Source organism: Primulina tabacum, chromosome 1 (assembly GCF_025594145.1).
Source record: "Primulina tabacum isolate GXHZ01 chromosome 1, ASM2559414v2, whole genome shotgun sequence".
NCBI classification, from domain to species: domain Eukaryota; kingdom Viridiplantae; phylum Streptophyta; class Magnoliopsida; order Lamiales; family Gesneriaceae; genus Primulina; species Primulina tabacum.
The window spans coordinates 19676020-19688264 of NC_134550.1; the positions used below are offsets into that span (position 1 = coordinate 19676020).

Genomic DNA, 12245 nt, shown 5'->3' on the forward strand with positions numbered 1-12245 from the left:
TTAGATTCTTATTAGGAATGTTTGAATCGAGGTTTGAATGATACAGTTTATTCGTCACTTGGAAAAGAGGGAATAAAATAATCAAGTGTTCTTGGCCATTAAATAATTGGAATTCATGAACATAAATTTAACTGAGAATAATCGTCGTAGAAACTTAGTGAAATCAGTTCTCTTGATATTTTCTCTCATTGTTATTTTCCAACTCGGTGATTAGATTAATTATTTATTTGAATTTGAATTGTTTTTAAACAAACCAAACTTTCTTTAATTTTTCTAAATAAATTCGAGACTATTTTAATTACAAGTACTGATTTACGTTTTTATACACACTCCTCGTGGGATCGACACTCGTACTCAAAAATACATTTTACTATAACTTGACGTCGTGCGCTTGCGAGTAATCAAGAAAACACGCAACATACCTCACTAAAGCAATCTGACAGAAAGCTCTGAAACTAGACAATACCAACATAATGAAATCACTATCAAACCAGATCAAACATGCTACAAAGTTCTCTCTAATGATCCTTAAATCAATATTTGAAGCTTTAGGATTATACATGCGTCCGTCGTCAGTCCGCTGATGATGTCTCGATCTCAGTTCACCGACCCCTTCCCGAGTTGACACTAGCTCCGAAACTTCCCGACACCAAAGTGCCCTAGAAACTGGCTAGAAAACTTAAGATATATGGCTCGAACTCTCTCTGAAGAATGTGATGTATGAAACAAAAGAAATCAGTTTCCATTTATAGGTTGCATCCGGACTAATTCAGAAAATCTGAATCAATCTTATCTGCCATGTGTTAGAATCTCATTTGTCTAGTTGGATTTCTCGAGATAATGTAATTTGAAGTAGATCGGGTTATCCCTTTTTAAATTCGGTGGATCCTAAAAGCTTGATCCCGAATTATCAATTCCTTAATAATACTTAATTAAAAAATCTTTAATCATCTCTTAATTAATACTTCATTCAAAATAAAGATTAGTAATTACAAATACCACAATGGTTACTAAGCCACAAGCCTATGTTCTCTTCTCAATTGGTACCTGGAGTACCTTTAATTTTTGAAGGTGTTCAAGACTGTGATGCAGTTTGCAGATGATGGGTTGAAATCCACCAAATTGCCCTTCCCCTTTCTGATAGATGCCCTCCTAGAGTCTTAGGGCTTCATTCTTGACATAATTGAGGACCTCTCAGATCTGTCGAGTATTGAAGGTATTTGATGACAATACTTAATTAAATTGTTGCTAGATAATTTTTTATTCAACTGAATTTTGGTTTCACATAATTTACATCCATTGTGTTTGGTTATTTCTGGGGATAGAAATTTAGGATGCCATTTGCTCCTTTGATGTATTAAGAGAATTTGCGTTTTGTTATTTACTATTATTCTTTTGGTGTGTAAACTTACAATTTTTATAATGAAACTTTTGTCTCGATGCACCACACAAGTGACACACATGTGCTTAATTATTTGTGTCTTGATTTATTTACGTAAAGTTTTGGTGTTAAATTATTTTGTTGCATGTTGTCTGAAATGTTACAACACCATATTCAAAACTTAAAGCAGAAACACACAATTCATCAATTATATAATATTTTATGTTATGCAATTCTTTCGGTTATCATCACTGGTCCATCTGATTTTATCCAACCAACCAATGTGTTTTTCTGTTTCCGACTCCCCAGCTTGCAGAATCATCTAAAACTTGCAATTTCCAGTTTCTTTTATTGCATATAATTCGTATTATGGTTATTTTCGGGAAAAAAAATTCCAAAATTTATCATACTAATGCATCTGGAGACTAGTTGGGTATTTTTACAACATTTTGCACGGATTGCATGTATTTCTAGTTTTTTATATATATATAAATAATATTTATGCTTTTATCGTATTTGAATATTTTTTGCATTTCTATTCTCTCCATCAATTAAATTGGTTTATTATTGTTTTTATGGTGGTGTGGGACAGTGTTTTTTTTTAAAAAAACTTTGTTTTTTGTGTTCGTAATTCTTCAAAAAAGATTATAACATTTTTTTTTTGTTTTAATTTATTTCCTTAAAGATGTGAGATTTTTAAATTTGAGTGGAGTAGTTTTGCCGAGAACATTTAATCTTCGAAAACAAAAAATCCTTAGTTGATATCTATACTATAAACTAACGAGTATGGCTCGCGTGGGATATATTTGTGAGATGAGTTGATCTAGTTCATTTATTTGAAATCAAAAATGTATTTTTAATAAAAAAATTAATACTTTTGATTGATTGAGTCACACAAATAATCCGTTTATCTTACATAATTGACATATGAGACAATTTCATATGAGTTTTTGTGTAAACGATGCTATAATATTAAAGTTGAAAGACTTAGATTAAATAAAAACAAACTAAACAAATTTTTTTTTTCCTCGATTTACAAAAATATTTTATTTTTATTTAATAAAAATTGTCATAAAACGTATTTTGTAATTTGTATCTTATCTATATCTACCATATCTTAATAATATATTTATTTATCCTAATTATGATCTTATTTATTTACTTGTATTTTCAATTTGGTGCAATACACATCCCATGTCGCAGAAATTGTTTTTTATTGCCCAAATTACCCCTCACCACTTATTTAAATTTTTAACATCTACCAATTACCATAGAATATCAATGCTCTCTCCTACTCGTACTCAATTATGCAACTTTGATATGAAATGGGGGGAAGAAGGGCATAACGGATAATATATATAATGGAAATTTTAGTAATTTGACAATAAATAATCATATAGGGGATTATGTGATCTTAAGCGATAACAGGAGGAGTATGTCTCTTGTAAGACGGTCTAATTAATTTTTATATGTGAGAGGGGTCAACTTTACTGATATTTATAATAAAATAATACTCTCAGCATAAAAAGTAATATTTTTCATGGATAACCCAAATATGATATATGTTTCACAAAATACGACTCGTGAGACTGTCTCACACAAATTTTTACTTAACAACGAAGGGTTGGATTCAATTCACCCTACTGGTTTATCCAAAATACGAAGCAAATAAATTCTTCAATATTACAAATATAAAGTTTAGTGTTCTTATTTATTGGAAAAGTTTTTTGTGCATGTTATTGATTTTTTATTAAACAAGTTCATTTTGTGTTTCTATGTTATAGTTTTTTTTAAGAAAAAAAATTAAGGATGATGGGTTTTTTCTATTTAGTATAATTTATATGCTTTTAATTTCAAAATAAATTAAGTTTATAATTTTTATATTATATTTTATAGTACTTTTTTCTTAAAGAGGGTAATAAAAAAATTCGAGGCATAGTTTTTTCGGGCACTTTTTAATTCTATAAAAAAAATAAAAAATCCCAAACCTATCACACATATTAGTTGGTATATCTATCTATATACTATAGATAATATTTAAGTCATAATTGAGATAAAATAGTATCGTGGTGTAATTTTTAGAATTCTAAAAAAAAATACCCCTATTTTTTCAACCCCGCATTATCTCTTTCTTTTTTTTTTCCATTAAAAATTAATAAAAATAATAATTAAAGAACATATTTTAAAATCAAAAAATTTTAAATTTATTTTTAACAAGAGTACTTAGAATTTTGCTAACTAAACATGCATGCAATGCTTGCATACCGGAGCTAGTTTACTATAACTGTTTCTATGTTATATTTATTTTTTCAAGAGGGATGGGTTTTTCCATTTGAGGATAGTTTTTATGCTTTTAATTTCTTAATAAAGTTCATAATACTTATTTTATATTTTATTAATTTCCCTCTTTCTTAAAATCGACGAATCTTTATACCTGAGAAATAATTTTACCAAGAACATTTAATCTTCGAAAACAAACAACAAATACCTCGAATCTTAGTTGGTATATTTACCACAACTCGAGGCTCCATCGAAGTTTTAAAAGTCAAATCATATACGCAACAACAAAAACAACAATAGAGTGGTTAGATATTTCCAAAACTTTCTACGTAAATCACAAGGAGAATACGTAAACGCGTAACACAACAATGTATACATTAAAATCTTTATCTGACATTTTCTTTTGTCTTTCAATGTAAAAAACTCAGAAATGTATAGGATGCCCCTCGATTTCGACTGTCAGCCATTTTCTTTTAACAACTGTTTCATCCAAAAATCAGAAGCAAATAAGTTCTCCAATATTACAAACATAAAACATTGGGTTAGTGGTTTTATATTCATAAAGGTTTTCAACATTAAACCATTTCTGGATTCTGAATATGACATGGCAGTAATACTATGTTGCCCCTGTTGACAGTGACTATTGGATAGGGACACAATATGGTCCACACACATCGTTAGTTATTATTTTAATTTGGTTCATTAATTGTCAACTCATTAAATTGTAACAAAAATGCAACTTCCTCATTTCCCAGGGTTTACGATTTATTTTGTTAACGTGATTTGTATAAATAAAAATTAGCATATATTTTATTCAGTATATATCGAAAAATAACGATTATAATTTTGACTAGAATCAGTATATATTCGAGCTCGGGCTCGATTCAAAATTAAAAAAATGTAAATTTTTTGTTTGACTTGAGATCAAAAAATTCGAAAATGTTTATAAGCTATTAAATGTATTGCATGGAAATAAATAAGTGAAAAGATTGAAATATATTTATATTATATTAATAAATATTAAAACTTACTAACAAAAATCTGGATGCTAATCTAATGATTTTGTATGAATTAGTGTGGATTTCAACCATTGTGTTTTCACTTTTACTGTTAATTGCTCTATACATATAGCGTATATATTATTATTTTTTAATTATTCAATTGATGTAAGCATTTTATATATTATTGACACGAAAAATAATTATTTTTAAATAAAAATAAAATATGACATTTGAATAAATATTAACAAATTATACTAAACTTTTTTTTTTCGGGGGAGTGTGTTTGCATCTCAACCAAGTTTTTTTTTTTTTTTTTTTTTTTTATGGGTGTGTTTGCTTGTATTTATCTTAGAAATATAGGGTAACACACTTTAATTATTGAATTTATTTAACCAATTGTTGATCTGTTGTTGTAAAATATATTTTAAAAAGCATACATTTACATAAAAGCTTTTTGAAATGAAATTGATATTTTTTTATTAAAATAATCAAATATATTTTTTGAAGTAACTTAATTTCAAATTTATTGTTCATATCTATCCAATCTGTTTTACGATAAATGTAATTATGTCTTTGAAATTTATTTTAAAATGTTTGTATTTTGACTACTTTATAAAATCTAATGTAAATTTTTATGTTCTATGAACAAATATGGTACCAACAAATGTAATCTTAATAGAAACGAAATCTCAAGGATATCTCCGAATAATAAGGTGGCGAAAAAAAAGAAAGTTGTTAAGATTTTAAATCTTTCAACTTTTGCGAGTCTTTAATTATGATTTCAATATGCTAATTACTTATTTTATATTTATCATGCTATATTTATACTATATATTATACTACATTAAAATAAATTAGTGATTTGAAATAAAACCACACACACACATACATACATACATACATATAGTATAATCTTATAATCACAAAATACTAAAAAAACCAAGAGTAATGGATAAACCACCATAAATTTTAAATATAACGAAAAGATTTCCCACTTAATATAATTATAAAAATTATCACACTTGAATAATGATTTTGGTTAAATATAAATATCTTATAAAAAAGCATTTTATTATCTTTAAATCTTTTATAAATCCTATATATACAAAATTATTAATGTGCACACAATTTACAGCTAGGTTTTTTTTTTATAAATATTTTTTACAAATTTGAAAAAAAGGGTTTCCCACGCGACCAATGAGGTGAACTTTATATGCAAATGATGAAGCGTCAGCATACAAGTAGGGGAGTGTCCTACACGCTACTTAAAGTGAAGGTAGGGTTTCTTAATCGCGCCATTCATGATTATTCTTAATTTAATTACATAATTAAGCGTAATTAAAACTTAATTACACACCCCATTAATTTAATTTTTAATGTACAACGTTTGATTAAAAACCCAGTAAGCCTATTCTCGGCTACGTGTGCCTCTAGCTCGGTATTTATTTAACAAAAAATTTCAACTCGAAAAAGTGTGAATTTTTTTTTTCTCGAATCTGTTGCGGATATATGTTTAGAGTGAGAATTTTGGGGGCGGGGGGGGAGAGAGAGTCTCAGAGAGAGAGAGAGTTTGTTCCTCTTCTCACGCTTTAATGGCGTGAGACCGTACCAGTGGAGTGTGTGTGTGTATAATACACAGAGAATGTACGTATTTGTGTGTGAAATCCATCCATCTTTGCATGTTTTACCAATAAACACAAATGGACTAGAAAAAGGAAAAAAGGGGAAATAAATATTTCTTTGAAACGAAAAATAAAATGGAATGCTTTTGGAATTTCACTATCCCAACCCCCCCATCCATATTTATCATCAATACTTTTGGTTTTCTGAGACCAGCCCAGATGCTAAAATATTGCTAATCTATTATGAGTTTCTCGTCTTTTTGATAAGTTTTTGATGTGGGTGTTTTGATTCTTGCATTGTTTTGTTGTAAAATCTTTCGGCGTTGTATTTTTATTTTTCTTTACTGGGTGTTTGTGTTTTTGTTTTTTCCCCTGTGTTTCTATTTCTGTTTTTGTTGTTGTTTCTTGTAGTTGTTTTTGTTTGATGGTTGAAGGAGTGAAGAAGATTGAGAAGAAGAGTGTAGAAAACATGAAGGATGATGATGAGCTTGAAAGGTTACTGGGCGAGATCCCTCATGCAACATCATTGAATCTTCACCCTGCAGTTAGTAATGTTCATTCTCAGCACAATAATCTTGTTCACAATGGCTATGGTCATGCATCATGCGTGATTCAGAATATGAACGGTCGGGTTATGTATGATGATGAATTTTTTAAGCATAAATATACATGTGCATCTTCCCCTGTGAGTGGGTTTTCTTTACAATCTGACGGCTCTTCCTCAAGCTTGTTTTCTGGGGGGCTTTCACTTTCTGACATTGGTTCACCAACCCCACCCCAATTTGAAGAGATGAAGCCCCACTTGATTCCTGGTAATGGGTACTGGTTGAATTGTATGAAGGCTAATGACGGGAATTTTATCGATGATTTGAATTTGTCCAAGAATTTCGGTAGAATGTGCATTAGTGGGGAGCAAGAGGGTGTTTTGGCATCTTCTAATGGTTTCCAATCTAGTGATCCATCTGTAAATGTGGCTATCATGATGAATCTTGATAAACTCCGCGAATCTGATATTTATAGGAAGGGGTTTTCAGATTGTGGTGGATTTAATCTGAACAATCCTTGTAGACCTTTGAATTTTCAGGGCCAGCTTGGTTCGGCAGTACTGGAAATGCAGCGTGACCGTAGAATTGCCAATGTGTTGAAACCCCGTCATTTCTCTAGTCGTTCGGATGGGTTGTTTGCTCGTTCAGAGTTTGTTAATTCTTCTCCAAGTCCTCAATTTTACAGGACTAACATGCTGACAAGCGATAATCTTCCAATCAGATTTGGTGTCTCCGATGTATCTTCCGCTTCAAATAGGTCTTTGGAAGGTGATAATCTTCCAATCGGATTTGGTGTCTCTGATGTATCTTCCACTTCGAATAGGTCTTTGGTAGGTGATAATCTGTTTTATGCTTCTCAAAATGAAATGAATGTGATTGAACCTAGAAATGCCTTATTTCCTCATGCTGTGAATCAATTGGAGAGGCTGATGTCTCAGTCTAACGGGGAAAATTTACGTCATTACCAGCCATCGGCACCCACTGAAAGAAGCAAAGTACCTTTGTGTGTTAGAGTGCCTCAAGGGAGCGACGCGTTTACCATGGAGGATAGATTGATAATCCAAGGGGAAGAATGCATGAATTACGAGATGAACAGAGGACAAACTTGTTCTAGGGGACACGGTGCTAAAGATCTTCATCAAGAGAACCGTGCTGGCATGACTCAAGAAAAGAGGCCACATTTTGATGCTCCGTCTTCCAACTGCTGCCGCTCAAGACAGTTGTCAGAGTCCAAAATTGTTCTATCCTTTTCCTCTGCCATTAAAGTTTAGCTCCCTCGCAGAATCTCAAGGATACATATATCACATAGCTAAGGATCAGCACGGTTGCCGTTTCTTGCAAAAGATATTCGATGAAGGAACTTCTCGAGATGTGCAGATAATATACAGTGAGATAATTGATCATGTAGTCGAACTCATGATGAACCCATTCGGAAACTATCTCATGCAAAAGTTGTTGGGAGTGTGCAATGAAGAACAGAGAATGAACATACTGCTCAGGGTGACCGAGACGCCTGGGGAGCTCGTTCGAATCTCTCTAAATACACATGGGTATGTTTATTACGTTTCTTAGGTAAGTTTATCATTCTGCAGGCCTATTAACCTTTAGCCTTTTTTGGTGTTAGAACTAGAGTGGTGCAGAAATTGATCGAGACTCTCAAAACAAGGCATCAAATATCACTTGTTATTTCAGCTCTTGAACCAGGCTTTCTAGCCCTTATCAAAGACCTAAATGGTAATCACGTTGTCCAGAGATGCTTGCAATGCTTTACCAATGAAGATAGCAAGGTAATTACCGATCTATAACTTTACCATTTATAAAATTGCTTTGCTTCTTAATCCTTTTTCTGTCACACTTATAGTTTCGATCATGGTTCGAATCATTGCAAAAGTGTATCTACAAATAAAAGAGAGGAATTGTATCTGGAGTTTTGATCCAGTTGCATATTAAAATTTTATTTTTGTCGACACTCTTGTTATCTTTTCAGATACAACGAGCAGTTAAAAAACCTTGTTAAAGTTTGTCACCATGTGGTTTACTAATTTGCTTTTATGTTTAATTATTAATTGAGATTGAAACTGATCGTGCAAAGGTGCTTAGAGCATTCTAGCATGATGTGATTAGATGTCTAAATAAGCCAAGTGTTGTCCAAATTCATTTCAGTTCAATGCTTACATACAACTCAGTAAAATTTGTCTGGATGTAACTGAGAGCTCATTGAGATTTCGCCTATTAACATTTCATTGTAACATGTTGAATCTCTTACATTATACATTCTGGGATTTCTCTAATGTGTGAAGTGTAACTTCATAAAGTGCCGTAACTGATGAAATCACACATTTAATCCCATGAAACGACTAACTTTTTTTTAGCTACTCAAAATTTTCTGTATAAAAATGAAATCAAAATTATAAGTTGAACCCACACTCAATCTAAGATACCGCATTCTTTTTCCAAACATTGATAGCTGAGCTAGCTATCCCATCTTTTTCCAACCTTGACTACTCCTTTCCACCCAGAAACGGGATAAAACTCTACCTGTTTCCAATGAAAGTGAAATGGAGAAAGACCGCATCATCATTGACGTTACACGGGAACAGCTCAAAGTCCCATTTCTGTTTGCTCAATTTCAATTTTCTAAGATGTCATTGTTTTGATCTTAGCTTTGGAAGTAAAAAGTTGCATTATTAGTTTCAAGAATTATAAGATGTTAATCGGGTGGCTGAACAATATCCAGTCTGCCAACCAAGATCTAGTGGCTCCTGTTTCCTTTGTTATCATCAGCATGACTTCTCTTGTTTTGTGTTAGCTACTCAATTCCAAATTTATGTATACACATTGTAATTGCAGTTTATTTTTGCTGCTGCTGCAAAGTACTGTGTCAATATTGCAATGCATCAGCATGGATGCTGTGTTCTGCAACGTTGCATCAGGCATTCAAATGGAGAGCAGCGAGAAAATCTGGTTGCAGAGATTTCAGCAAACGGACTTCTGCTCGCACAAGATGCATTTGGGTAACCAAATTATTATAGCATATATGTATGTAGCATAATATTATTTTTTGTCTGGTACTGGTACTGGTACGGCTATTTAATCTTGGACAAAGCATCTTTTTTATGCTTTGGCCTAGAAAATAGCATTTCATTGAAATAATTAGAAAACATATCATATATATTGTGATTATATTCCACAAAGGTAATATAAATATTGTGCCTGCAGAAATTATGTTGTCCAATTTATTTTGGAGCTTAAGATCCCTTCTGCTACATCGAAGTTGACTTCTCAGTTTGAGAATAATTATGTTCATCTCTCCACCCAAAAGTTTAGCAGCCATGTCGTTGAGAAGTGTCTTGACCTTTGTAACGTTGAAACCCAGTCAAAGATCATCCATGAATTACTTTCTGCTGATTACTTTGAGCAGCTGCTTCAGGATCCGCATGCAAATTATGTTGTTCAAAAAGCTCTCCATGTTTCTGAGGTATGGTGCGTTCGACAGTCTACGAATTCTAATCATTTGTTTTTTTGCAAATTTACATTTCCCGAATTGTATTATATTGTGCAAGTTTTCAATTTTATCTTGCAAGAAATGGATACACCACACATAGCATATACCATACCAATCCATTTGATTGTATGGATAGATTTATATTGAAGGCATTTCAAATGTTCCATTTTTATTAATTTAGTTAAATGCAATAGTAATAGAGATGGTTTTGAAATAAATCCAATACTAGTATCATTCAAATCCATTCTTCAAATTAAATATTTTCATCCAAATGCCACCTGAGACTATTCATTTAAGAAAGGGGCCACACCACCCCAAAAATTTCATGGCTTAAAATTTCGACACTTCAGAACTCACCTCATTTGCATTCAGTGCATAATGTAACCACAAAACATTTGCTAACCAAAACCATATAATATTTCTTTGAAATCAGGGTCCTCTCCATAATTTGTTGGTTGATGCAATTGAATCACACAAGGCAATCTCACGAAACAGTCCATATTCCAAGAGGATTTTCTCTCACAAGCTTTTGAGGCGGTGAAGTACAATAGTTTTCATTCTGGTAAGGATGCATCTCTAAGGTAAAGCCAGTTTGCTTCTGTAGATCTTTGGTAAATTTTGCTAAAAAATGTTCTGTTAGTCTCGCATATCGTCCCAGAGTGTAGAGAATGGTTTCTAGTCGCTTGAAATGCTATGTTGCTCGCGATGTAGTGTTGTTTTTGGTGTATCTGCAAATAACTTTTATCTTCTTGCTCGCGGGATCCTCTCTGTATGTCTGTACAATAATTATAGACATGTTCTCATTTTGGAGCATTGTGTGGCAATGCATTTTGACAGTTTATGGATTGTGTATTTGCTTTTCCTTAATTTCTTTAACATGCCACAATCAGTGTAATATTCCCCTATGTGACGGAGGCATTCAGCATTAAATCTTGTCCATTCTTCAAGAATTCAAAGCTAATGTTGGTTTTATTACTAGTATTTTCATGATCTTTGCTTTTTGAAAATGTAATTGTATATGCATGTCCGGGAATATGTTTTTTTTTTTCCTTTTTTTAATTCAGTATTTAATTTTTAATAGTAGTATATCTCAGCTCCGCATGACTTTGTTCTGGTAAGAATTTATTGTATTAATATCAAATTTTGATTGTTAAGGGATAAAAATCCAAAATTCATCAACTTGAGTATTGTCGTGGAATGATTTGAAGAATGATTTTCAAATGACACCAAATTGGATTTTTATAAAATCTTTTGAAAAATAAATTTCAAATGACACGGATTCGAGTTTATATGAAATCTTTTATTTTATGATGATTATTAAATTGAAAGTAAATAAATTTGAAATCCTCTTGATTAAGTTCAGCCGAATTAATATAATACATTTGAAATCATGAATGTCGCTCGATCCGATACACCCTAACGTTGAACTAATTTTTTCTTTCAATATTTAACAACCTTCATTTTCTAAACACAAATATAGGTTAGAAAAAATTAACTACGTACATAATCATGTTGTACGTAAAAATATATTTTACATAAGATTAATTTCATACAAAACTTTATCCTACACACTTAGCAAGGAGGGTCTTTTCTTCCTTTTCCATACAAGTTGTCGTCTTGTCTAACGATTCACAATAAACAATCATCAAACGTGATTACAGTAGAAGTACATCCATATGGATTGTAAAAGTTCCATTCTCCGATGCCCAAATTTCTACCTTTTACTTGGTGAATTTATTTTCGAGACATAAGTCATGGGTGATCATTGGTCCGATGCTTCGGGCGAACCTCCTATCTTTAATTTGAATTCTTTCCCGACGTGGCATGAACTTTGTCAATAGATTTCCTAGCTTCCTATTGATCTTGATTTGTTTATTTTTCAAGTGAAAAAACTTAAAATATGTATTTGGA

General features: G+C 31.7%; 1 protein-coding gene across 1 annotated transcript; it reads left to right on the forward strand.

The window, feature by feature from the left end:
• Positions 1-6708: 6708 nt before the first annotated feature.
• LOC142542791 (uncharacterized) lies at positions 6709-11263 on the forward strand. The gene is given in 7 exon segments (XM_075649619.1): positions 6709-7586; positions 7653-8019; positions 8021-8379; positions 8454-8616; positions 9680-9843; positions 10049-10307; positions 10768-11263. Coding segments are annotated over 7 exon segments (2298 nt in total). The 3' UTR covers positions 10876-11263.
• The last annotated feature ends 982 nt before the right edge of the window (positions 11264-12245 follow it).